This window comes from Macaca fascicularis, chromosome 7 (genome assembly GCF_037993035.2).
Source record: "Macaca fascicularis isolate 582-1 chromosome 7, T2T-MFA8v1.1".
NCBI classification, from domain to species: Eukaryota; Metazoa; Chordata; class Mammalia; order Primates; family Cercopithecidae; genus Macaca; species Macaca fascicularis.
Window position 1 is genome coordinate 45,105,102 of NC_088381.1, and position 27,900 is coordinate 45,133,001.

At 49.4% G+C, this 27,900-nt stretch overlaps 1 protein-coding gene across 3 annotated transcripts in view; it reads right to left on the minus strand.

The window, feature by feature from the left end:
• Window positions 1–27,900, minus strand: part of ITGA11 (integrin subunit alpha 11) — a 133,171-nt gene that overhangs the window by 47,991 nt on the left and 57,280 nt on the right. For all 3 annotated transcript variants that reach the window (XR_012415093.1, XR_012415094.1, XM_005559903.5), the window contains exons 3-9: window positions 19,169–19,269; window positions 14,697–14,788; window positions 11,651–11,765; window positions 8,541–8,668; window positions 7,247–7,395; window positions 1,359–1,503; window positions 716–881 (exon numbers count right to left, since the gene is read on the minus strand). Coding sequence is in view for 1 of the 3 variants with exons in the window: in XM_005559903.5 (XP_005559960.4) it covers window positions 716–881; window positions 1,359–1,503; window positions 7,247–7,395; window positions 8,541–8,668; window positions 11,651–11,765; window positions 14,697–14,788; window positions 19,169–19,269 (896 nt within the window). In the remaining 2 variants the exon portion in view is untranslated. The remainder of the gene's footprint in view (window positions 1–715; window positions 882–1,358; window positions 1,504–7,246; window positions 7,396–8,540; window positions 8,669–11,650; window positions 11,766–14,696; window positions 14,789–19,168; window positions 19,270–27,900) is intronic.

Consider the following 27,900-nt stretch of genomic DNA (forward strand, 5'->3'; position numbering starts at 1 on the left):
AAACAAAAACAAAAACAAAAACAAAAACTGAATTTCAGGCAACAAATAAGTTTTAACCTAAGCTTACCACACCCACTGTATTTTATTTTTGCGAAATTTGGCAACCTAGTTCAAAGCCCACCACCGTCCCAAGCTGTGAGATCTTTGGCAGGTCACTGAACTCCTTTGAGTTTCAGTTCTCCCAGCGGTAAAAATGACAGCATTAGCAAAGTAACGTTTCAGCATTGTTCATAAAACGCACAGCCTCACGTCCGGCACGGAGTAATACTCAGTTGTTGGAATTTATGACTTATTTATTTTTGGGGACAGGGTCTGGCTCTGTTGCCCAGGCTGGAGTGCAGTGGCATGATCTCAGCTCACTGCAACCTCAACCTCCCAGGCTCAAGTGATCCTCCCACCTCAGCTTCCCAAGTAGCTAGGACTACAGGCACACACCACCACACCTAGCTAATTTTTGTAAATTTTTTTTGAAGAGATGAGGTTTTGCCTTGTTGCTCAAGCTGGTCTTGAACTCCTGAACTGAAGCAATTCACTCACCTTGTCCTCCCAAAGTGCTGGGATTACAGGCGTGGGTCACCACGCCTGGCCTGGCATTTATTTTTATGGAAGACTTTTGCTAAGCCATTCCGTTTTATGGGATTGGGTTGTGCTCTGTGGAGTTTACCTGATAGAAGCCCAGGAGAGAGTGGATCCCCTCTTAGCATGCATTGCTCACCTTCCAGGCTGAAGATTCTGTCCCCCAGGGCATCGACAATGTCCTTCAAGGCAGCCTCATCAGTGACATTGAAGAAGTGCTTGTCATCGGGGTCACTGGCGATGTATTTGATTTCATTTAGAAAAGTTTCTGGATTGATGCCCCTGCGGTTGTAGTAGCCCAGGACCTGCCAGGGAACAGGGGCAGGAACCACAAACCAGAACATAGCACAGACATTCCCATACACCACACGGCCTAGACCCCGGGGACCCCAGGGTGGGCTGGAGCCAGGGCCGGTAGCCATGAGAGTTCCTCGTGATGCCATTTGCGTGCGGAATGGACTCTCCTTTAGGCACAAGATAAAGCCTTTGTGCTAAGCTAGGGTCTGGGAGCTGAGAGGTTTGGAGGTGTGTTCTAGTTTTCTGAGGTTCCAGACCCTCCCTGGCAATGGATAGCGGGGCAACCCAAACCCACAGCTTTTGTGGATAGGCCAGAGCAGTGCAGAAAGATTCTCAACTTGTTGTTTAGAAGATGAAATGGGAGGCTCTTTTGAGGGCCTGGACACTTGTGATACTGCCTGGAACTAGTCCCTTGGAGTCCCCGGGGATTTGATGGCAAAGCCTCTAAGAGACCATCAGCAGCCCTTGGGCGGGCCAGGACTTACGGCCACCGCATATCTTGTTACATTGTCTCTCTCGCTTTGCTGGATCACCTTCTCCAGGTCTGGGCTGTCGTGGGACTCTCCATCTGTGATGACAATCATCACTTTCTTGGCCCCTTTCCTTCCGCCCTTCTGGAAAGCCTCTGAGCTGGAAGCCAAGCGCAGGGGCAGGGTCATGAGAAAGAAGTGGGATTGGGGCAGCCCCTGATGCTCCTGCAGAGGGGCGGCCACAGAAACCAGGACTAAGTGCCCCTTGGGCAACCCAACAGGTGCCAGGACCTCGAACCAAAAAAGTAGCTGGATTGAGATGGCCAGAGCTACTCTTTCACCAGCTGCTCAGAAGGTTCTTAGATCTGTTGTCTTTAAATGAAATGTTGAAAAGCTCCTTTGGAGTCCTGACCTTGCTGTTTTGGGCAGGCCAAAGGGATGAGGTGCACCTGGGAGGGGAGTTCAGGGCAGGTGACAACCTTTAGAGGCATTAAGTCAGTGGTTCACAACTCCAGCTGCTCACTGGTATCTTGTGGAGCGAGCCTTTAAAACCTGTTGGCCGGGTGCGGTTGCTCACGCCTGTAATCCTAGCACTTTGGGAGCCCAAGGTGAGGGGATGATCTGAGGTCGGGAGTTCGAGACCAGCCTGACTAACATGGCAAAACCCTGCCTCTACTAGAAATACAAAACTTAGCCGGGTGTGTTGGCATGTGCCTGTAATCCCAACTACTCGGGAGGCTGAGGATTAAAATTGCTTGAACCCGGGAGGCGGAGGTTGCAGTGAGCCGAGATCACACTACTGCACTCCAGCCTGGGCGACAGTAAGACTCTGTCTCAAAACAAACAAACAAACAGACAAACAAAAACTGTTGATGCCCCAGCCTCAGCCAGACCCCTGAAATTGGAATCTCTGGGATGGTGGCCTGGATATTAGTATTTTTATTTGTTTATTTATTTTTAATTGAGACAGAGTCTCCCTCTGTTGCCCAGGCTAGAGTGCAGTGGCATAATCTCAGCTCACTGCAACCTCTTCCTCCCAGGTTCAAGCGATTCTCGTGCCTCAGTCTCCTAAGTAGCTGGGATTAGAGGCCTGTGCCACCACACTTGGCTAATTTTTGTATTTTTAATAGAGATGGGGTTTTGCCATGTTGGCCAGTCTGGTCTCGAACTCCTGGCCTCAAGTGATCCGCCCGCCTCTGCCTCCCAAAGTACTGGGATTACAGCTGTGAGCCACCGTGCCGGGCTGGCACCAGTATTTTGTAACGTTCTGGTGAGCATCCAGAGCTGAGACTTACTTTCCTTCGTACTGAAAACAGGATGTGCCAGGGTGACTCGGCATCCAGACAACACTGACCCATAAAATACATGCGATGAGGCCTGACAGAGCTCTGGCTTCCTCACAAGGATTGCTTTGATTCTATTTTGGGAAACATTAAATATCAAATCCATGACAAATATTTCTCTTTCTCACTTTTTATTTTGTTTTCAGTATCCGGAGCATGAGCTCAGCCCACCTATCAGGCAATCCAGCCCAGGGGACAGCAGGGCTGGCACCTCGACCGTCAACCTGGCAGACAGGCTCTTGTAGCGGGCCATCGGGCTACGAAGTGTGAAAAACTGGCTCCCAAATCACCATTGGCTTTTAGTGTCCCTGTGGCCTGCCTTCCTTCAGACCATGAGGTTCTGAGGGGTATAGACGTGGTCTCACTGAGGAGTCTGGCCCAGAAGTTGTAATTTGCCAATAAGGATCTAAAAATAAATGTTAAACTCTTAGACTCTGAGGTTATTCCTCATGAGTCTGACCCACAGCAAGGCAGGACAGGCCACAGATTTAAGCTCTGTAGTGACAGGTTAAAGAGCCACATGGCTTTGGTATCTCAGGTATCTCTTCTTACATAGCACACTGAGGAACGGATGCATATGATTTAGGAGTTGAGGAATTTGCAAAAGCTGAAATAAATTAGTTTAGAACATCTTCAAACTACCAGCAAAGAGAAAAAACATCCGCCATTCTCTTAGCAGTGCTCCAATATGCTGGATATGTTGCCTTAAAAAACCCACTAATTTTAGTATGTGCTGTGGACTGAAGCCTGCAGAAGCATGTGCCACATGATGAGAGCAGATTTTGAGCTCAAGCTCAACCCAGTAGCAGGAGAACTCTGCTATTTTTTCCAGGGAGATTCTAGATGCTTCTGTGACTGCATGGAAGGGCCAGGCCCAGGAATAAAATGCCCTGCAAAAAAGCATGGCAGGAGCAAAACATGTTTTATTATATATGGAGCCAAGAAAAATGTCAGGATCATATTTCCATAGAGTGGAATAGTGTGAATGTCATATGAATCTGTAATCGTGTGAATATCAGCATGAATCATCAGATTTTAAATTGTGATTTTGCACTGGGAAAGGGACTTGGATTTGTTCATTTGTAAATTAGATTATACATTCCTTGAGAGCAGTGAGAGCTGTATACTAACAACAGGCTCCATGGGCCTAGAAACCAGAGTGGCCCATGGAGATTGAGGCCACGTCATAACTTGTTTCTGCTCAAAACCTGCACAGGTTCCTCTTTCTCTCGGGGAAAGCCCAGGTTCTGACAACAGCTCCCTAAGCCCTCTGAAATCTGGCCCATTTCCTCTCTTAGCCTCTGGTCCTGCTTACTCACCCCCACCTACACTGGACTCTTCGATGGTCTGGAGTCCTCAGGCACACCAAACCTTTGAGCTGTTCCCTCCCAGCCATCTGCTTGCCAACAACTCCCTCAACTCCTTTCAAATCTCCAGTCAAAGGTCATCCGTCAGGGAAGCCTTTCCTCACCGCCCTGTTCATGCTGATTCTGTACCTGCCCTCTGCAACTGCTCCACTCCCCCTACCACACTTCATTCTCCCCATAACTTTCATCTCCTTCTACTATGCTATGTTATTTATTTATTTGTTTATTGTCTGCCTCTCTCTCTAGAATGTCGGCTCACGAGGGCACAGTATTTGTACCTATGTTGTTCACTGATCTAGCCCTGGTGCCTAAAATAGTGAGAGGCACATAGTAGATGCTCAATAAAGTGTTATGTGGCCAAAGGTAGAATCACACCACGTTGTTCAGGGGCCCTCTCCACTTCCCTGCTGTACATAGCTGCCAGGCTCATTTTCTTAACGTGTATATCTGGTGATTACACTCTACTACTCAAGAACCTGCTATGGCCACCCATGCTGGTTTTAACTACAACATCATCACTCTCACCATCTTTACATGGCTCACTTCCCACCAACATGAACCCCTTGCTGTGGTCAAGAAGAGCGCATCTCTGAATGCAAATGTTCCTTGACTTTCCCTCTCCTCTGCTGGCATCAGGGTGGAATGTCTTGTGTGGCACATCTTCTGTTCACCTGTTTTTGTTGGAATCCCAGGGTCTTCCCAGGACAGGTGCAGTGCCGCCTCCTCCTGGCAGTTCTCCTTGGCCCCTCCATGGGGGCCTCTCCCTCTCTCATCCTCACTGAGTCAGGGTTAGGGTGAACACTTGTCACAGCCCTCCCATCAGACTGTGAGCTGCCACAGCCAGGACCCACAGGTTATCGATATCTTTATAGGCCCTCATGTTCATGGCCTGAATCTTTGCCCTTTCGAAGGAGCGTAGGAAAAATAAATGCATTAAGAATAAACTGAGTGAGGACAGAAAACCTTTCACCTTAAAAGGCACCAGCTGTAGTTTGGGACTTGAATTTGGCAAGTTGGGAAGATCAGAATTTCGACCTTCATTTGAGGTGAAGATTGCAACCTCAGCAGTGCTCATGAGTCAGGGATGGTTCAAACTACCTGGTGAGTCACACACAAATAATTGACCTGAGGTTGGTGAGTTGTAAAGTCAGGTCCAAATAGTGGGTTTTATTCCTGTATGAGTCAGTTAGCTTCACACTGAGAAAGTGAGTGCTGGTGGTTATGGGCTGCCTTCCTTGCCCCAGTCATTTCACAAGGGCCTGCTGGAGTCTCAGGTCTCACCCCGAAAAAGGCAAAACAAAAGCAGAAAAATTGACCATTCCTTGTGAGGATGAATAAGAGAGCCACCTTCACATGGAGAAATGCTCCTTTAGGAAAAGCTTGAGTGAGTTTTATCAGCAAACAGAAACACGCTAGTTGAGCAATGACTTAATTGTAAAGAGTTATGAGGTTGGAAAAATCTTAATCTTTTGAGCACATGAAATCACGATACTACTGAATAGTTCTTTTTTTCTTTTCTTTCTTTTTTTTTTTTGAGATAGGGTCTGGCTCTGTTGCCTAGGTGGAGTGCAGTGGTGTGATCTTGGCTCACTGTAGCCTTTGCTTCCTGGGCTCAAGTGATTCTTCCACTTCAGCCTCCTGAATAGTTAGGACTACAAGCATGCACCACCATGCCTGGCTAATTTTTGTATTTTTTTAGTAGAGACGAGGGCTCATGGTTTTGCCTAGGCTGGTCTCAAACTTATGGGCTCAAGTAATCCTCCCACCTCAGCCTCCCAAACTGCTGAGATTACAGGTCTGAGCCACTGCACCTGGCCTCAATAGCTCTTACATTGTGGATTTTTTAAAAACACATCAGCTAACCCTACATAAGGTGGGATCATAAGGTAACAGGTCTGTGGTCTCAACAAATGTAGCAGAACTCGTATTTATAGGTGTAACATTTAGATATTTAAAATCTAAATGCCTTTGACACAGTCATCTTATGAGTTTAGGTCTTAGCTCAAGAGATCTGTGGCATTGCCTTTAAAATTGGCTAATTTCAGTGGGGGGATGACCACCATGTTTTGAGCAACAACATTACTGGAATAAGCCTGCAGACTTTGCACGGACAACATCTAGGGATAACATTTATCTGGATGAGTGAGTTCTGGTGTGATTTTATTTTATTTTATTTTTTATTTTTTTGAGGCAGAGTCTCGCTCTGTCACCAGGCTGGAGTGCAGTGGCACCATCTTGGTTCACTGCAACCTCCGCCTCCTGGGTTTAAGCAATTCTCCTGCCTCAGCTTCCCAAGTAGCTGGACTACAGATGCATGCCACCACCATGCCTGGCTAATTTTTTTGTGTGTATTTTAGTAGAGATGGGGTTTTACCATGTTGCCCAGGCTGGTCTCAAACTCCTGAGCTCAGGCAATCTGCCTGCCCTGGCCTCCCAAAGTGCTAGGATTACAGGTGTGAGCCACACGCCTGGCCAAGTTCTGGTGTGATTTTTAAGGAATCAGCCTCACTACTCTACAGTCTCAGGTGTCAGATTTGACTGCGTTCTTTCTACTCCATTGATGACTAACTCTCCATAAGAAGACCCCACCCTCACAGAACCTACTTCTTATAGAGTGTCTGTGGCAGAAGCTATTTTTCAAAGTTGGCTGCAACAATATCCCCCATCCTAAATGCTCTTCTGCAAAATGACCTCACTATTCATCCATCAAGGCAGAACCAAATTCCCTTCCCCTTGAATCTGGGCTAGGCTCAGTCACTTGCCCAACTAATAGGATGTGGCAGAAGTCATATTCTGGGACTTCGAGACCAGGTTACAGGCAGTCTCCCAGGTCCTGCCTGGGTCTCTTGGAAAGCTCACTCTTGGGATGCTCTCTCTAAAACTCCAGTTGCCATGCCACAAGGAAACCAAGCCACATGGCCACATGTGGGTGCTCAGGCCACCAGTCCCAGCTGAGCTCTCAGCCAACAGCCAGCAACAACTGCCAGTCACGTGAGAACCTTTAGATGACAGCAGATCCAGGTGACACCAGACTGCAACCACCTGAGAGGACCCAAGAGAAAACCAACCAGCTGAGCCCAGCCAAACCCCAGAATTTTGAGGAATTAAGAAATTATTGTCTCAAGGTACTAAATTTTGTGGTAGTGTGTTACATGGCAATAGATAACTATAATTCTTCTACTTTTTTTTTTACCGTGCAAATTCGATGCCAAATGCTGTCCGGGTCTCTGTTCCTCCTCTCTGCTCAATGTGGCTGGCAGCTTCCACCACATCTTTTACAGACCTGTAGTCATTGAGGTGAAACTCATGCACCACATCTTCTCCATACTGCACAACTCCAACCTGCAAGGTAGAGGAGAGGGCAACAGAACATTTTGATCCCCTGAAACTTAGAATTTGAGAGTGAGGATCCCCGGGAGTTTCTGTGTGATAATTCAGGAGGCAGGAGGGCTGAGGACCTTTGCAAGAAAGTAACCACAGCCAAAGGGAAGTAGGTTCTGCAAAGTTCTGGGAATGAATGGACAGCTTGATGGCACAAGAAGGGGTGCATATAGAGAATGGAGACTTTGTGATTGAAAGAAAGGCCCAACAATTATGCTTCTTTCTTAGGAAAACAAAAGCGGAGCAGAGAATCTAAGTACAAAATATTACGAACAGTGTGGGTGGAAGGTCACAGTGTTTACCAAACTCCAAAACTGAGGTTCCTTAAAACTTGTTAGAGAAGAGGTTCTTTTGTCCCCATGGATGATAAAATAATGACAATATTAATAGCTTCAAAATAAACAAAAAGCTTCAAGACCTATGGTAGGAATAGAACGATGAAACGTTCCTATTGGATGAGCCCACAGAGTTTATTTGGCACATGTGCCCTTCTAATGCTGGATTTTCACCCATGATACCCTAAAGGATGATCTTCTGGTGGTGGGGAACTCATTACTTCATGAGAAAGTCCACTCCCTTTTTAACAGCCCTAATTGTTGCAAATAATTTCTTAGATTGACTTGAAATCTGCCATCTAATAACTTCTAGTCATTAGTCCTCACTCAGGCAGAATAAAAGGGAATGAATCTACCTCTGCTTTAGCCAGGCAGCATTTCAGATATATGAACCTAGCAGCCCTTACCTCCTCTCCTGCCATCTTCCCTCCACGATCTATATGTCTAATTCTCCTCTGTGCCTCACTCAACAGGGCTCTAGCATCCACTCAACCATTCCCACCTTCCTTCTCACTTTTTAGCTTGTCTAAGTCTTCATAGGTGGTGTGTTGTGTCTGACCCGTGAATGAGCCCTCCCCCAAACTGTCATTTGATGTGCTGCACTGGAGAAGAGTGTCCTGAGCTGCAGCGCCCTGGTGCCGGCTGGCCCTACGACCTCTGTCCTCTTACCTACACCTCCTTTGTGCACACGCAGATCTCGCCTAGACCTAAGGCAGCACCTGCCATCGGTTTGGGTGGCCCTGTTCAGAAGAGGGCCCAAGAGATGCTCACCTGGATCTGCCCTGGGCCGATGTAAAACTTCTTCAGGATGTTGATGAGGAAGTGCTGAACCTCCACCCAGGGGTAGATGCTGTTGGAGCCATCCAGGACAATGACGATGTCCATGTAGGTCTGGCACCCTGGGAAGTGGGGACATGGTTACGGCTACCCAAGGAGCAGTGTCTGCGAGTCTCTGATACTCTGGACGATTGTTCAAAGGACAAATGAATGACTCTGCTCCACGTGTGTGATTCCCTGGGCTGGGAAGCTGTCCCTGGGCTGGACATTTATCTGGGCAACGTGAATGAGCCCAGGAAGTCCTGGCTATGTCCCACCACTCTGCTGGCTGTTTGAACAAAGCTTAAATTAAGCCTGATCACTTCTATTCCTAATCAGGGACTGACCACTACCAATTGGCCAATGCTTCTGAGGCAGCCAGCACTGCTCAAATCAGTACCTTGTTATCATTTGTTTTGCTGTGATGAGCAGGCGGCATTTGCCACTCACAGCCCTAATGAATGGATTTCTTCTTTTAGGAGGGAAATATGATGTCATGGCTAGAAATGTGGGATGTGGCATCACACTGACTCCTGGCTTTGGCACTCCTTAGTTGTGTGACCTAGGGCCAGTCACGAAACTGCTCAGCCTCAGTTTTCTCTTCTGTAAAACAGGCACAATGATAGTAAAGAGTTGCCTAGAAAAACTCATGAGAAGATGCTTCTAAAGGGCCAAGCACAAAGCAAATGCTCAGTAAATCTGAGCTGATCATGGTTTCACTTTTTTTTTTTTTTTTTTAAGGAAACCTCTGAGTTAATATGGTACTGATATCATCAGGTCAAGTTCTCATGCCATTATCTCTGCCTCTGAATATAAAGGTTGCTTCATGCTCTTGTAATATTAATACTAAATTAGGCTGGGAGTGGTGGCTCACACCTGTAATCCTAGCACTTTGGGAGTCCGAAGAGGGTAGATCACCTGAGGTCAGGAGTTCGAGACCAGCCTTGCCAACACGGCAAAACCCCTTCTCTACTAATAACACAAAGATTAGCCAGGAGTCAAGATGCACACCTGTAATCCCAGCTACTCAGGAGTCTGAAACATGAGAATTGCTTGAACCCAGGAGGCAGAGGTTGCAGTGAGTCAAGATCGGGCCACTACACTCCAGCCTGGGTGACAGAGTGAGACTCTGCCTCAAAAACAAAACAAAACAAACAAATAAACAAAAAACCAAATTAAAAGGAATGATGAAAATCATCAAAGAAAATTAACAAAACATTGGCCATAACAAACGTAAAAAAACCCCCTCCTCTTTTAAAATCTAAGTAATTTATTTCTGTTTGTCAGCTGTTGGAGTTACTTTGAAATATTGCATACACTCTGCGTCTGGGCATCTGCTCGTTTTTATTGGCGAGTTTTTATACTGTTATAAAATCCACTTTATAACAATGCTGCATGAACCTTTTGTGTGTTAACTGTTCCAGTAATTCTTGCATTTCGAAGAGGCACTATGTCGAAGTCAGTGCTGAGCAGACAGAGGAAGGTGGGGGTGGCTTTGGGTTGGGACGCCTGTTGCAGGCTTTGTGTTTAGCAGAGCATTTTAGAAGCATTTGGGCAACTTGAATGCTCCGCCACTTCTTGTCCCATCTGTGTACTGTGTACAGCGTGATACTCTTGGCCTGGCAGAGCCTCATACATTTGTCCTTTTCTGGTTTAGTTCGGCTCTACACACGTGGACTGAGCGCCTACTATGTGCTGGAGCTCTGCATGGTGCAGGCGGCAGTGGGGGTGACCAAGACAGAAATGCCTTGATTTGGAGGAGTTCATAATCTTTTAACAAGTTATCTTTATTTTTATTTTTAAGCCAGCTTTATTATTAGAATGTATTTATTATTGCTGATTTCTTTATTACAATTTCAAATTTTTCTTTTTAAGACACCTTGGGAACAAACTGGCTTGAGGGCTTCCTAAACATGACTGAACATTCCTTTGGGGAGCTTAAAAACACACACACTCACATGCACGCATGCACACACGCATGCACATACTCCTACTGAATTAGGACCTACGTGGGAGTGCCCTGGAATCTGCATTTGATAAGCTTCAGAGCAAAGCTGCTGGTCAGCCAGGTGAGGAGGCCTCCACCACATGAGGTTCAGGGACCGTAGGATGGTCACATCTTGGCCTGGAGGGACTAGCTCTAGAGGTGGTGACATTTCCCAGTGGACCCCTCACGTACCCTGACCTCAGGCCTCCTCCTGTGCTGTGGCTCTGCCATTTCCTCTGTCATTTTGTGTAAATAGAATCCACGTCTCCTTGTCCCTCAGGAGGACCACCTTTCTGCCCCTACTGGATTGATGCTTCCTCCTACTCCCTTCCCCAGGCCCCACTGACTGGGCCCTGTTGTCTGGAGGGCAGCTGCCGGCAAGCCAGAGGTGCTAATTCCCGAACCCTCCATAAAACAGGCAGCAGCTGCTTGGGTGATGGTATTTAGTGCAGAGGAAACAGTGAGGCTCAGAGCCAAGAAGTCTGGGCTTGTGGGAGGCAGGGTCTGAGCAGTAATTCCCCCGATTTTCTTGGTGGGTGGGCAATGAACAAGAGGTTTTACGTTCCATGAGGCTCTGGACGAACTGGACAGAACTCCCTGCTGTCCAGGAGCACTAGTTTGGTGGAACTATTACCAAGGAGATTTCTGTTCTCCCTGTTCCTTCACCTACAGGGCTGCTGCATTGTGCAACATCAGGAGGCACCATTCACATGGTAGTCTAAGCGAACAATTCCCCCAGAATTGTGCAGTGCACAGCTTGTCTGCTGCATGTGCTCACCAGGTAACCTCCTATATACCCAGGGTTTCTACAGTGAGCCTCCCTTGAGGCCGGGACTGTCTTTGAAACCTTAGCTCATTTGTTCCTCACTATCACACTTGGGAGAGGGAGGCCAGGATTATGACTCCCACAGAGGCCCAGAGAGATGGAGTGATACATTCCAGGTCATTCGGAGAGCTGGGGCGGGGCAGGGCTAGAGTCCAAATGCTGCTTTCTAGCCACAGGTTGTGGTGCTCAGGGCCCAAGTCTCTCTGGACCAACCACTGCTCAGCTTGAGGTTGCAGATTTGAAACCACTTACTTTGGAGAGCTGGGGCCACGGTCTTGGAGAACCTGAAGTTGGAGTTGACTCTTGAACACATCCCTGTGGTGTAGTAGGAGCTCCCACACTCGTGAGACCAGAGGGGGCTGCAGGCCTGGGGAGGACAGTGCAGACCCCTAGTCAGCGAGGGGCCTCAGAGAGGATCCGGGTCCAATGGCCTGAAGCCCAGTCCCATCCTCCATAACCCAAGACAGACTTCTCCTATCTGAGGGGTGAGGGGGTGAGGGGTCTTCTTTGGGTCTAACTGAACTCTCTCTTGCTGCAATGTGTACGAGTTCCTTTGGTTTCAGGTCTAATGGAGAAAAAACTAATCTTGGAGTCTCTTTCATTGTTTTTTCAAGGCCCCGTTCTCCATTTCATCATTTAGGAATATGATACTTCCTCACGCTACCTGTCCACCCCACTCACCCATCCATCACACAGGATCTGGGGAAGCCTTTTCATTCGTGGGTGTGAACCCTTCAAGGGTCACTAGAATAACTCCTCTGTCTGAGAGGTCGCCTGAAGGGCCTTCCTGGGCAAAGTTCTAGGACTGGGTCCCAAAAACATGCCATGGCTCATATCGGGGCAGGGGAAGAGAAGGTCTGTATTCTTTCTGTGAAATGTTCTACCAAAAACAGTGATGTCAGTCCCCATTGAAGGACCGAGTGATGAGTTCTTCTCAGAGTCATTAAACATGAAAGCTCAGCTCCATGCTTCCATTGCTATCAGGAAACCCAGAGCTAATTTTGTGCTGTAATTTCCTTTGGTTTAGGGGAGTAAGTATTCTACTTCCAATCCCCTTCTTTAATTACTTTATTTTTAAGCCCAGACCTTAAAGGTTATGTTTTATGTGTGTACTTTGTTGAAGCTGCTCTACGTAATGTTTGGAAGTTGGGGGGGGGGTCGGGAATAAAGAATGGACAGATGGGTGGATGGATAAGTGGATGGATAGACAGATGATGGATGGATAAGTCGATGGTAGTTGGATGGATGAATGATGGATAGATGGATGATGAATGGATGGATGGATAAATGGATGGAAGATGGATGGAAGGATGATGGATAGATGTGGATGGATGGACAGATAGATGAATGGATAATGGATGGATGATGGATAGTGGATAGATGATAGATGAATGGGTGAATGAATGATGGTTGGATAGATGATGGACGGATAAATGGATGGATGATGGATGGATAGATGATGTATGAATGGGTGGATGAATTATAATGGATGGATGGATGAATGGGTGGATGGATAGATAGATGAATGGATAAGTGGATGGATGATGGATGAATGGATGATGAATGAATAAGTGGATGAAAGATGGATGGATGATGAATGGTTGATGGATGGATGGATGATGAATTGATGGGTGGATGAATGATAGATAGATGATGGAGGTTGATGGATGGATGCAGGAAGGAATAAATGGAAAGATGGATGATTGCATGGGAGATGGATGTGTAGACAGATGGGTAGATGAATGCATGGATGGTTGGATAAATGAATGGAGGAATGAATTGTTGAGGGGGGAATGGACTGATGAGTGATTCAATGAATATGTGACTATTTATAAACCAAGGATTAACCTACTCACAGAGGCCCCAGAGAATATATCACACCATTCCTCTCAGACCTTCATACCACCTTGTGAAGAAGAAATGTGACAAGAAGGCTGAGAGGGAAAAGGGAGTAGAGACAAAGCCCCTGATGGATATGTGTGTGGATAGGGCCAGGGGTCCTGCTTTGCCCCTGGTTATGGCTAATGAAGGGCTATGGGCTAAATATACATCAAGGCACCTCATGACTTTCCCTGGCAGAGCCACTGTGTACTCAAGTCCCCTTGCATCCCAGTCATCTTCTTATCTTTTTGTCTTATTTGTCTGATCTAATTTGTCTTGTGATTCATGCCCCAGATGTCTCATTTGTCAGCAGAAATACACAAGAACAAAGACTGACACGAGCACCCCCATCTAAAAATGGGCAGTAATTTGTACTGGGCTTTCTGGGGTAAATTTTCTCTGAAATCCTCTCTTGCAATTGTTTCTAGGAACCATCAGTCTCAGAAGGATCCTGTTTGAACCCCAAGCATTGCCCATACTCAAGGCACCACTCCAAGGTGGTGGCAAGGAGCAGGCAGTGCCAATCCCTCATGCCACCCACACTCGCTACTGTGTGCAGAACCCACACGTGCTTGCCTGGGCACAGAATAGAGACCTGTAAGCAGGGCCTGCTGCTGTCTGTCCCCCAGCATCCTGTTAGACATTACTCATTTGCTTGTCGCCTCTCTTTCCACCAGAGTGTAAGCTCCAGCAGGGCAGGGTCTCTATTCACTGCTGAATCGCAGTGACCAGCACTGGGCTTAGCGCATACTATGGTAAGTGCTCAGAAACATCGTTGTTTAAATGAATGAATGTTTCTACCACCTCAACCCAGACATCCCCTTTTCTTTCTTCCTTGCGAAGGCCTGTCTCTTTAAAAACAAAACAGAAGCCTCCTCCAGCCTTCTTCATCTAATCCTGGATAGTTGAGACGGCTTGTCGCTCTGTAGCCCTTCCCTCGGCTGTAGTAAATCTGTGTTTACTTATTTAAGGCATCCCTTCCAAGTCTTCTTTGGGTATGTGGTGCAGCCTGCTTCTTTTTTCCAGCTTAGAGCAGAGATTTGACCTCCAGCCCAGACAACTAGCTCCCCAAGGGAAGGGACAGTCCCCCATCAGACTTGTTGGCTATCTGTATTTTTTCTTGTCCCTTTTCTGGCTGTTCCTCCCTCCCTCGGGGTATGCACATAACAGGGCTCAATTGTGTCTTCTGCCTGGACTGTCCCTGCCAAAACACCCAGGGTCCCGCCACCCAGAATGGCGTAAGCAGGGAGCTGGTGGGGGAGCTGCTTCCTGGAGCGTGCAGGGCCAGGCAGCTTGGATGGAGTGGGGGGAGAGTGGGTGTACAGTATGTACATGAGGGTGTGTAAGGAGACGCTCCACCCCTCCCCACCTCCACCCCCACCTCTCCTGACCGCAAGCAGTGGCAGGTGGCTCTTACCAGGAAGCTGTTGTCCTTGGGGTTGGTGGCGAGACTAAGGCCGAGGCGCATGTTGTCCTTCCGCTCGGACACGTTGGACAGGGTGACCCTTCCTGGGGTGGGGGGAGAAGCTCAGCTTGCAGTCCCCTCCTGCCCGCCCTCTGCCCAGAGCCTGCTGCTGGTCTGGTCACCCGAGGTGCCTCCCCGATTCTCCCTGTCCCTGGGGACCTCTGGCTCTCAGGGTTTACAAAAGGCCTTCCCCAGATGTACTTTCAGGACTTCCTCACAACTACCTGTGAGATGAGAAAACTGAGTCTCAGAGAGGCCAAACGACCTGCCCAAGGTCACACAGTAAGCACTCACCGAGCCTTCCATCTCCTAGCCCACAGCTTTTCCTCCTCCAGCCATCCGACTGGAGCCCCACTCCCCCGTGTGCCCCCAAACATGCCATGGCATCCCACCTGGGCTGGCTTCTTCTGTGCAGTTCCCCTGCCACGCTTTCCTCCAAGTCGACCCCCATCCACACATAACCAGTCCTGTGCCCAACTCTTTCCACGCCCGCTTCTCTGCTCATCTGAACAACCAACATGCGACAGCTGAGAGAGCTCCCTCTCATGGGTAACAGACAGTCAACTCAACAAGAGCCTTCCAGAGCTACCAGGCCTTGCCTAGGAACGCCATTCTGAAGGTGGCTGCCAAGAGAGGTGCTTAGGAGCCGGGTTATCAGCCAGCTGGGAGTAGGGAGAGGGTCGGCTCAGTGGCAGATTAGAATAAAAAAAAAATTGCATCGCTTAAGGTTTTACCAGATCATCCTGGAGGCCATTGAAGGAAGGGAAGTGAGTCTGAATTCCCTAGAAGTGTGTTAGTATGTGTGTGCACGCACACACATGTGTACGGGAAGAGGGAGTGGGAGAGGCTGGGGAGCTAGAGTGTGCCAGCCCTAACCTGCAGTGTGAACAGCTCTGGATGGCTTCCCTGCCTGGGGGAGGAGTAATTTCTTTTTTCTTTCCTTTTCTTTTCCTTTTTCTTTTCTTTTCCTTTCTCTCCCCTTTCTTTTCTTTTCTTTTCTTTTTTTTTGAGGCAGGGTCTCACTGTGTCACCCAGGCTAGAGTGGAGTGGCACCATCACGGCTCACTGCAATCTCCAACTTCCAAACTCAAGCAATGGGAGGAATAATTTCTAAGGAGGCCTCAAGTAAGAATGGGTTGTATTGCGCTGTGTCAGTGACTGGAAGTGTGAAGAGTCGGCCTGGCTCCCAGGACACACAGGTCAGGAAGGCCAGCTGGTGCGGGAGTCTGGGGCTGGGCCGCTGGCAGAGCCCAGCTTGTCAGACACGGACTGTTTCGTGCACTGGAGGGTGGAGGCAGCTGTGTTTGTTGTTTTGCCTTTTTGATTTTCCTCAGTTTGAAGCAAGGCTCCTTTGAAATCTGCCCTTCTTGACTGTGCTAAGAATGACTGGGCTTGATTTCTCTTTTGTCTGTCCAAACAGGCACGAGAGAAAATAACAGTAAAGCCCCGGTGTTTCTGAGATGCTTTATCATCTACAAAGCACCGCGCACACCTGCCCTTTCAGGACTCCTCATGGTCCTGGGAGACCCGGGGTCATCATTTCCATTTTACAGATGAGAACATCGAGGTGTAGAGAGGGTTAGTTACTGCCACAAGGTTACATGCTGGGAAATTAAAGAGCAAGATCTTTAGCCCAAACCATGTGACGTTTCATCCTGAGTCCTGTGTTTTTTCCCATCTGATGGCATCATGGTGGCAGTGGGAACTAGAGGGGCAGCTCCATGCTCCACTGGACTGGGTAACCCTCGCCCCCTTCTGGCTAGAATTCTGCCCTCCAATTATTTAAGGGGCTCAGCCCTCGCCACCCTGCCTCTCTCTTTCCTCCCTCTCCCCTGGGACTGATGTTTGTAGTGAAACTGTGCAGCTGGCTGAGACAGAGGGCCAGGGGAGGAAAGATCCCTGTGTTGCAGTTAGACAAACTCAAGTTCAAGTCCTGCTTTGCCCTACCCCTCTGTGAGTGGGAGAGACTCACGCCTTCCTCAGCAGGTATGGGTGAGGGTCCTGGGCCCAAGCCTCTCCCCACGCAGGGCCTGGCTTTGAGAATCACGTCACCTCGCCCAGCCCCCGCCCCTCATTGAAAACCCTGACTTTATCCAGGTGTTGGAGGGACAGTGCCAGTGGTGGAGTCTTTCCCACTGAGGTGTGAATGACTGACACCCACTTAGCCTTCCCTGGAGAAAGAAGAAAGAACATTCCTGGCACCGTGTTGCCCAGTGCCTGGAATGGCCGTAGGAAAACCCAGGACTCGGGTTTCCCAGCCTTGCATTTTCCACTGTGGGGCGAAACTGACAGATGTTCTTTCTGCCATGCATTTTCTTCTCAGTGTGAGAGAGAGAACCACACCTCAAATGAAGAGTAATTTTCCTCTGTCCCAACTCACTTTGCTACCCACTGCCTCCTGGGCTTGTGCCCCAGCTCAAAAATGTTTTCCAGGGTCTGATGGCTTTATGCCTCCTCCTCCCTCTGGAGAGAAATGGGGTCCACATTGCAACAGAGAAAAAAAAAAAAGATTGGTTCACGAATCCACGTCCCTGCCTGGACCAGAAGCTTCTCTCGGTGGCTGAGGCCCTGAGCAGAGGGCTCACTCTTCCACCACCCCTCAACCTCATTGCCTCTGTCCCAACTACATGGCCTTTCTTTATCTTCTCCAACAGGGCAGACTTGTTCCTACCTCAGGTCTTTTGCACTTGATCCTCCTTTGTCTGGAGTGCTCCACCCCGACCTATAACCTTCTCAAAAACTACCTGCTCAGAGAGGCCTTCCCCAACCACCTTGCTAAGGTAGAAATCCCTCTCCACTTCCACCGCCCCCTAGCCACTCTTATTACAGCACCTGGTTTATTGCACAGCATTAATCCCTGCCTAAAATTATCCTGCTTCCTAATTTGCCTACCCTATTACCTTCCCCTCCCTTGGCTTCTTGTTCCCGCCATATCCCTAACAACTAGTACAGTGTTTGGAACATGCTAGGTGCCCATTAAAAGTTCGGGAACAGATTAGACCCAGAATGGATCCTAAGGGTTGTTGATTCCAGCCTCCTTGCTTTACACATGAGTAACCTGAGGCTCAGAGAGAGGATGTGAACTCCCCGTGGACACACGGCGAAGAAACTGTACAGCTGGAAGGGGACTCCAGCATGGCCAGTTTCAGAAGCCTGTGCTCTCAGGGTGCTGATGACCTGGAACCATACGCCACCCACCAGGCACCCTCTTCCCTTAGACAATTTCCTCACAATTTCCTCACTGGGCCCCAGCTGTGCTGGGTTTTCAACTTCCCACCCATGGCGCTGACGCAGATGTGGACAGCGGGAGCCTCCGGGACCATGTGACAGACAGCTGGCTGCCCTGGGGAGTTCTTTGGGCTTTCTCTTGGATGCTGACCTTTTCATCCATCAGCTTATCTCTTGAATCTCTGCCATTCCCATGAGATCCTGCTGCCCTTCCCATCCGCCATCTCCCAGGGAGCCCCACCCCGCTGCTCTAGGATGGGGGCCCCCCTCCTCGAAGGAGGAAGGCCCAGGGTCCTCGTCCTAGGGAAGGCCAGTCCTCCAGGGCAAAGCCTAGAATTGCAGCTTGTCAGCCAAAATGCAGCTTTTTCTCCCTTCTGCGAGCAGAGCAAGCAATGGTCCAGCCGCTGTCTGACCTTTAGGACAAGTGGGAGCACTTTAGTGGACTGTCGTGTGTGCTTAGTGGATACACACATAAGCAGACACACACACGCATGCAAACACACACGAGTAGATTTTAGGAGGGCTTCGGAGGCTGGGGGCTGTTCGCAGCATCTCCCTGTTCCAGAATATGCCTGAAAGCTCTTCAGGGAGGAAAGGCTTGCACTTCCGAAGCACAGTGTTGCTTGGTGGTTAAAGGGATGCCATAGCCTGCATGGACTGGACTCCAAGCCCTGCTGCTTGTGAGCTGAGTGACCCCGGGCAGGTCCCCTCACCTCTGTATGCTGTCATTTCCCAACTGTTAAATGGTTAAATCCCATATGGGTGTTGCGAGGATTAAATGAGTCCAAATGTGCCTCACACATGGTGAACATTATCTGAGATATCTGAATGTTAGCTATTGTTGTTGTTATTTCAAAATCAGGAAGAAGACCAGAAGTCCTTTTTCTTTCTCCTGGGAGAGAAAACTTTGAGTGGAAGGGCAGTGGCTGAGTCAGAAAGAGGAATGGCCTGGGACAGCTAGGGCCTGGGTTGATTCCTGGTGGGCCCCTGGCAAGCTGTGTGGCTGTGGGAAAGTTGCCTCCTCTCCCTGGCCTCAGCTTCCTCATGTGGAATGTGGGGGCAGTGACATCAGCTGGGTCACCCCGTGGGGTAGCAGGAAGGAGTCAGTGTGACCGTGGACATGGGCGTGCATCAGAGCCTGCCTTGTGTTAGACAACCGTTGGCCTCATTGTGAAGAGACCACCAGCCCACGTTACCCAGGTTGAGTTTGGTGCAGTTCCCGTGGATCACTGGACACTTGTACACGTCTCCCGTCTTCTGGTGGCCATTGGTTTCCAGTGGGGCGCCCACGACCAGCCTGGGAAGGAAGAGAAGATGAGCAAAGACATTGGGGGAGGTACTCCTTCCCGGCAAGGATGGAGCCTGGTGGGCAGTGTGGAGTGAAGTTGGATGGGGAGGGTGGGAGGGAACCCTGGAGGTGTGAACACATGCAGATCCTCAGGCTGGGACCACTGTCCCCCTAGGGGAGGGATGCTGGGCTTTCAGCATAAAGTCATGGGACCTGTGGCCCATTCTAGGCCCTTGCTTAGGTACAGAGATGAAGACCACACGGGCTCCGCAACAAATGGGATGGAGGCAAATCCCTGGTGGAGGAGGGGACAATGTTTGAGCTGGGTCTTAAAGGATGAATATGAGTTTGTCAAATGACAAGAGAGTGGTAATGGAAGTCATTCTGACAAAGGAATGATGTTTCTGGAACCACAGAGTCTTGACCATCTATCATTACCTGAAAGGGGCCTCATTCTTCATCTTATAGGGAAATCTTTAAGCTGGTGCCCCGGAGTGGACAAGGCAGCCAGTGGGCAGAAGCTGCCGTGCAGCGGGGGCTCCTGCCTTGAGCCTATGCCTTTGCAACCTTCTTTGGAGAAAGTGTCTTTGCAGATGTAACTAAGTTAAGGTTCTTGAGTTGAGATCATCCTGGATGATCTGGGTGGGCCCTAAATTCAACGCCAAGTGTCCTGAAGAGGAAACACAGAGGAGAGACATGGAGGAGAAGAGAGACCTGAGAAGACACAGGCAGAGTTAGGAGAGATGCCACCCCAAGCCAAGGAGTGCCCGGGGCCACCAGAAGCTGGAAGAGCCAAGGAAGTATTCTCGCCTAGAGCCTGCGGAGGGAGTGTGGACCTGGTGCTGCTGCAATTCAGGCTTGCGTCCTTCAGGACTCAGGGAATGCGTTTCTGTTGTTTTAAGCCACCCAGGTTGTGATCATCTGTTATGGCGGCCCTAAGGAGCTAATGCACCTGACTGACTTACTTGTATGTATCTAGGGAAAAGTGAGCAGCCACTCCTTCCTGGCCCGGCCAAGCCCCGGTGGCCGTGACCTGGAGGAAAAGCCTGTGACCTTGGAGGTGTGGCTGTGGACTCACCCCCCTTGATGCTGGGGAGAGTTCTACCTCAGACTGGAGGGTCCCCCGGTCCTGTCCTTAGTGCTCCCCAGGGCCCTCTATGCCTCATCTCCCACCCAGCAGAAAGCAGCCCCATCACGGGGGCCCAAAGTGTCCCAAGATTCTGACCTGCCCACTGGGTCTGAGGCACGTGACTCTGGCACACCTGGGGTCCTCTAGGCCTTGGGTGCCGGTCTAGTTCTCTACTCAGGCCATATACTAACAGTGGCTAAGAACAGTAACCCTCCCCAGGGACAGTGGTACTGTGTGGGAGGGGACATCACAGCCCACAAGAGCCCTGAAAGGCTTTCAATCCCGAGGGATAGAGAACAGATGATGGCGGGATCTGGCACACAGGGACAGGTGGGACTTTCTGGAGCTTTTTAACCTTGCTCTTCCAGCAGCTTCCCACTGTCTGGTGACATGGCCCAAAGAAGCTACCGCACGCCAGCTGACTTAGATGGTTGGGAGGAGGTGGCTGGGAGGCTCGGGCTGCACGGGACTTAAGTGGCTTCTTGTGGTCCGTTGCTCCCCCTGCCCTGGTCCACCTTGACACTGTCAGGAAGGAAAGCCAGGTCTGAAGTGGAAGTTAACAGAACTCTGTTTGAAATTAAGCGTCTATGAAATAAGAGCTGAGGTTTCTCCCCTGGGGAGCCAGATGCTGGCAGATTCTATATATATCCCCTTATTAAGCCTGCCTATTTTTGACTGGCAGAAATTAATTGGACCCATAAAATCTGTTTGTCTAGACGAGGTGATTTTTGGCTACTTAATTCTGCAAGTGATTGTGTGGTCGAGGCTGCTCCATCCTTGAGAGAGAGAGAGGGAAAGTGAGACAAAGGAAGAAAAAGGTCAGTAAGAGAACCCTGGGCTCTAAGCTTACTTCTCTGGGGCTGCTCCAGTTTTCAAGGTTAACTTGACGCATATCCAAGTTTTCCTGAGGGACACGGTCCTCCTGGGCACTTTTGCTGGATAGAGGAGCACCTCTCAGGATGCCTCTGGGAAAATCAGGTGCAGCATGTTCTAGATTAGAAAAGCCATGGCCAGCTGGGTGCAGTGGCTCATGCCTGTACTTCCAGTACTTTGGGAGGCTGAGGTGGGTGGATCACCTGAAGTCAGGAGTTCAAGACCAGCCTGGCCAACATGGTGAAACCTCCGTCTCTACTAAAAAATACAAAAAAATTAGCCGGGTGTGGTGGTGGGCATCTGTAATCCCAGTTACTTGGGAGGCTGAGGCAGGAGAATCGATTGAACCCAAGAGAAGGAGATTGCAGTGAGCAGAGATCATGCCACTGTACTCCAGCCTGGGTGACAGAGCAAGACTCCATCTCAAAAAAAAAAAAAAAAAAAAAAAGGCAACGAGAAACAGAAGGGGCCATATCTAGGCAAGCTATGTGCAAAGACTGGTGACTTCCCAGAAGTCATGTGTCCTGGCAGTGGCTGAGATGGGACAATCTGGCAGTAAATTCACTAAGTCACTGAGACCTCGAATTTTCAATGAGACCGGTTTTGTCCTTTTCAAAGAACAAGGGCCATTCCCTGGGTCCCATCTCCACTCTCCCAGACCTCATTTCTCTGGGAGTCCATAGTACTTCACGAGGTAGGAGGGCAGTGCTCACTGTCCCCATAATACAGATGCAGAAACCGAGGCCCCAGGAGGGGAGCTGACCCAGCCTCAGAGTTGGTTTGTGGCAGAGCCGGGACTGGAGTTCTCCTGGGACCGCTTCCTCTGCATTGTCTCAAATGTTTCTTTGCCATGAAAGGAGGGCCTGGGTCAGCCCTTCTCTTTATTCTTGAGTCTGGGCATTACGTGTGCCTGTTGGGCTTGAGGTTTTGAGAACATGATTCAGTCTCAGTTTGAGGGGATAACTGCCGAAGCGCAGGGAAAATGTTCACGTCACCACTGAGACCAGCCAAATTGCCTGGGGTCTGGCAGCCCCTGCCACCCCCTGTGGCCTCAGCCTTATATAGCCATCTGCAGCCTCAGGGCCTGCTGCGCCTCTCGGGGGCTTGATACCCTATACCTCCTGGCGTGGGCACCAGACGGCACGGCAAACCCCAAAGGTCGTTGTGAGCATCCGGCCCTTTCCATGGGCTGTGTGCTGTGAGTCACCGGCTGCGGGCTCCCAGCATTCTTCCTGCAGAGGCGCAGGGAGCAGGGCTTCGGTGGATGGGAAAATGGGCACGAGGCATTCCAGCCACAGCCCTGTAGGACCCTTTCCCTGGTGACCAACCTCTAAGAAGGGGCTTGCCGAGAGAGGATGCTCGCTGTGGAGATTGCCACTGTGGAAGGCTGGACATGGCCCTGCTCTGTGCTGGGCTCCTTGGCTCCTTGCCCGACCCAGGCTAAGACAAAGGCCCCCTGGCTCCAGCGCCCTCCCACCTGACTCTACCTCACCCTCTCCAACAAGGCCCTTTGGGGACTCATCCTGAATTCTGCTTATCCTCAGCTCCATTCTTCCAGGCAGTTTTGGTCTCTAAACTTAAAATTCAATCTCCTGTAAGAAAAAAGACGACATGTACCCCTAATTATGTGTAAGTGTATGTGTAAATTATACCAGCATAAATGGTCCAATTTTAATTCACTGTATATTAAATGTTAGTAATTCTATTTTTTTCAGATAAAATATAAACCTAAATAGAACTCACATTATTTTATTTCTGTACTCCAGTATATTGTCCAGCACAGTCCCTGTGGTGTGTGTATATCCCACCCTGGAGACCATCCCTTTAAAATCCAGCATAAATTCCCACCTGCTCCAGGAAGCCCTCGGTGATTACCCTGCCCTTTCTCATATAAACTGGCATGTAATCCCTGCTGTCTGGTGTGGCCAATGTTGTAGTGTCATGATTCCCTGAGGTCTGAGGTGTCCTGGATTGCCCTGCTGCACCAGCGTAGGGTGACCCTGAAGGCACTCAGCAAAGAGGTGCCCAGTGACCGACCTAACCTTCTGTAAGACAGTCTGCAGCAGGAGCAACTGTGGGAGCTTTTGGCTTTGCCTCAGGCCTAAGAGAAGCCCCTGAATTCAATCCTTGGAAAGAGGGTTGCTGAGAAATCGAGTACTTTCCATGCATAGGAGTTCAATGGAGTGACCCAGCTTCCGTGCTAAAGTCAATGTTGACTGCTTCCCTGGTTTCCATTTCCTCCTTCTCAACAGTATTCATTTCTGTTTGAGGATCCAGGGAATCTGACTGTATTCGCAGTCGCAGGGATGGAGCACATAGCTCATGTTAGGACAGTTTATCCCCCAGCTGCAGTGATTGAGTCAGGGTGGGCCAAAGACTTAAACCTCCCCAATCAAAGTGAATCTCAAGACTTGTGCTTGGGATGCAGGGATCAGGGTGGTCTCTTTTCTCTGGATGCCGTAGTGAGTGAATGCAAGGCCTGGAACTGTTGGCAGTCACTTTGTGATGATGAGGGGTATGAGCTGATACATGGACAGCAGGAGAGCTGAGAGAAGCATGAAGAGAAGGAGCTGAAGTCCTGCTGATGCTGTGAACCCCTGGATCAAACTGTACCTGAAGCCTAACTACCACTAGACTTTTCAGACATAGGCACAATGACTACCTTTTACTGCATAGTAAGTCTGTGAGGTTTTAGGTACTTATAACTGAAAACATCCTAATGTTTAGAGTGTACAAGGCAAAAAAGTGCACATAGTTAAAATTACTCTTAGAAATTCCATATGTTATTAGGCTATAAGAAAAACATGGCAACCAAGACCAACGAGGGAGGAGCAGATTCATATCCCCTAGCTCATGCTCCACCTGGGGCCTGGACTTACTGAGTGAGGGGTGGGTGGAATCGCCAGCACGATGTATATTATTTCTCTCTTGTTTAAGTGAATGCATAGAACTTTCCCCTGGCCCAGACTTGTGGGAACAGAAACCCTTTTGTCCTATGTGCATCCCACTTACAACAGCTGCTTAGACAGGGAGCCCTGCATTCCAGATGTTTCTGGTTACCTGGTAACAGGCCTAGAGATCATCAGAGCTGGGAGGAAACACGCAGGTTCCTTGGGCCAGCCTCAAATGTGGGATCCAAGGCCAGGATGAGAAGTGCTGTGTCTGAGGCCTCAGAGCAGGCAGTGACAGAGCTAGACTAGTACGTGGTGTCCTGACTCCCAGGGTAGTGCTTCCCCCAAGCCATGGAGGGCAGAAAGCCCAGAGGCAAGGGCTGTGGCTCTAGGCCCTGTCAGACTTTTACAGGCTATGTCTGCTGAGGCAGGCGGGAGCAGCTTATTTCCCTAGCAGATGAAATGAGCCCAAGGGCATGAATTGAGTTCATTGGATGCTGGGGGAAGGAAGAAGGGACCTCCAAGGATGGGCCTGCCTCTGGAGGAGGTCTTAGGACCAGAGGCTGGCATGGACTGCCTAGGAAGGGAAGAATGTGGGTTCAATCCCCTCCCTGACGGGCCTCATAGCCTCCCTCTGCAAAGCCTCAACCTCACATCCCAGGAAATCCAATTATCATTGGTTATCCTTTTCATTTGAATGAATCACTTTCAATGCAATTTAATTGCACTTGATTTTGATCTCCAGGACAGCTTTGGGGCTGGCAGAGCAGTTTGTGTCTGAGGCTCAGAATGTAGGTGTGATGAGCGTGTAGAGAGACACTGATCAGTTTCACAGCCAGGATTCCACGTCCTGTGCTCTTTTTCTCATTGTGAAGAACTGGAAAGTTCAGTGCCCAGAGAGGAGTGAGGTCTGCCCTCTCTAAGGCCAGCAGGGCCTGTCCCCACAGGGGCCTCTCACCTCTCTCCTCTCTCACCCCATTCCCTTCTTCACCTGTTCCTTTCTCTCAGCACAGCCCCCGCCCCCTTAAACCCACACGGGCCCTTTGTCTCTTTTTTCTCCTGGTTTCATTTTCCTTTTCTGAAATTAGATAGGGGCATCAGGGAGGGGTTTCACTGGAGGAGCCGAGAGCTCGAGGGAACAAAGGGAGATTATTCCTTTAGTGAGGCCTTTCTCTCCCTCTCTCTCCATGGAAAATGGAATCTCCTCCAGCCCCTGTGAATTTGGTGGCTAATGGGTTCAAGATGGGGCTGGGGAAGCGCTGAGCGCAGCAAGTCCGAATGCCTGCCCGGTGGGGGCCCCGGGGCTGCCCTGACTGGGGGTTGGGTGTAGATGGAGAATCTGGCCCAGGATCTGCCCAAGGGGAGAAGTTGGCACCTTCAGGTCTTCCTGGGCTGACTGCAGGGGATTGTGGTTCACCTGGGCTCACACATCTGGTGAGGCCTGGCCTTGTGGGGGCTGGGGAAATGAGACCCCCTTATTCTCCCTCCATAAAGTCCTATCAGACACTGGAAGCCTTTGTGTGCATTTTAAACAGGGACCTATACATGATGATTAATTTTATGTGTCAACTTGACTGGGCCACAGGGTGCCTAGATATATGGCCAAACATCATTCTGGGTGTTTCTGTGAGGGAGTTTTTTGCATGAGATTAACACTTAGATCTGTAGGCTGAGGAAAGCAAATCGCCCTTTCTAATGTGGGTGGGCCTCATCCAATCAGTGGAAGGGCAGAACGGAACAAAATGACTGACCCTCCCTTAAGAAAGAGAATTCTCCCTGGACCCTCCCCCAGACCATCCACAGAGGCTGAAACGGGGGGTGGAGTCCAGCGTCTGTGTTTTCACAAGCCCTCTAGGAGACACTGATGCATGCTTAAGTTTGAGAAGCATGAGAAGTGTTTATATGGGGGAAACAGAGGCACGGCGACTCTCACTGGGCTCAAAGCCCCAGATTCATGCCAACAAAATCCACCCTCTTCACCATGCCTTCTGAGGCTCTGTATCACCTCATTGTTCTCCTCTCTTTTTTTTACCTGGGCTGCTATAAACACTGTGCACAGCTGGGTCCTCTCCACCATCATCTAGGGCTCATCTCCAAGGCCAGCTCCCCAAAGTGGCCTTTCCTGAAGACCTGTCACTCTCTGTCTCACCAACCTGCCTTGCATTCCTCAAGTGCTTTGCAGTGTCCAATGTTGGTTTCTTTGTATGACTTTTCATTGTCCTTATTTCCCTATAGGGTTTAAGCCCCAAGGGAGCTGGGATCTTGCTGGTCAAGTGGGCAGCCACAAATGCCCCAGCACTCAGAACAGCATCTGGCACAGAGTGGATCCTGGAATGCAGTTTTTGTATGAACTGGTGAATCACCTGGCTTAGTGGGATGCCTGTGACCCAGTAGCCTGTAGCTTGGGACCACTGGCTGCCAGCTGCTTGCTTTTGTTTTCCAATATGAGTTGACCCAGCTGGGCGAATAGAGCAAGCTCTGGCAGGGGAAGACAAGGTCATTAACTGCCTTGGGCCTCAGTGTTCTCACCTACCCAAAGGGACTGAATATTATACCTGGGCTGCTCACCCTTCAGGGTTTTAAGGGGCAGTGGTTTCCACCCTTGCTGGTCATCAGGATCGCCAGGGGAGGTACAAATGCAGGTTCCTGAATCCCACTTCCAGAAGGTTCTGACTCAGCCAGTCTGGGACACGGCCCAGGAATCTGCAGATCTCTGGGGTGTAGAGGCAGGATGGGAAGCCCTGTTTGAAGGATCTGCTAAGGAAGCAGGTAGGAGGCCCTCTGGCCAAGTGAAGCAGCACTTCTACCCTGGGAACTTCCGCTGTATCTGGGGATCATGACCACAGCCATCTCCGACCATCTAGCTCACCCAGATTGATTTTATCTATTTATTTTTGAAAAATTTGTTTTATTTCTTTTGGTCATAAGAAAATATGTAATAAATAATACTTTAATTGGTTCAAAAAAGTATTAATGTATTTAAAAACTGTGATTCTTTTTTATTAAAGGTAATACACATTTGTTATCTAGTGTTCATGTTGCAAAACTGTGCAAAGTAATATTTTTGTTTTGGTTTGTTTGTTGAGACGGAGTCTCCCTCTGTTGCCCAGGCTGGAGTACAGTGGCGGGATCTCAGCTCACTGCAACCTCCAGCCCCCTGGGTTCAAGCAATTCTCCTGCCTCAGCCTCCCTAGTAGCTGGGATTATAGGCATGAGCCACAATGCTGGCTAATTTTTGTATTATTAGTAGAGACAGGGTTTCACCATGTTGGCCAGGCTGGTCTCGAACTCCTCACCTCAGGTGATCTGCCCGCCTCAGCCTCCCAAAGTGCTGAGATTACAGGCATGAGCCACTGTGCCCGGCCCAAAGTAAAACTGAAAGCCTTCTCCCTCCTCTTCTCAATCTAGCCTTCTATGGAACACTACTATAGCAGCAGGGATGCAGACAACCTAGAGGACATCCACATTTTAAAAACTGGAATCATTCTACATACGTGGTTCTGTAACAGGCTTTTTCCATTTAATTATTTTGTACGTGGACATATTTCTGTGCTAATGTCTATCAATGCCCCCCTTAGACTGTGTGACTAGGGCCCCTGCTCCTGGTTCTGCTCCAACCCTTCTCTAGCTGTGCCCCTTCCTATGGGATGTGGAGTCCTAGAGGTCAAAAACAGGACACCTACAGCCACTGTCCTCCTACTCTGGGTGGTTGGGATGCTGGAATCTCCTGCCCAAATAGCCAGGGCC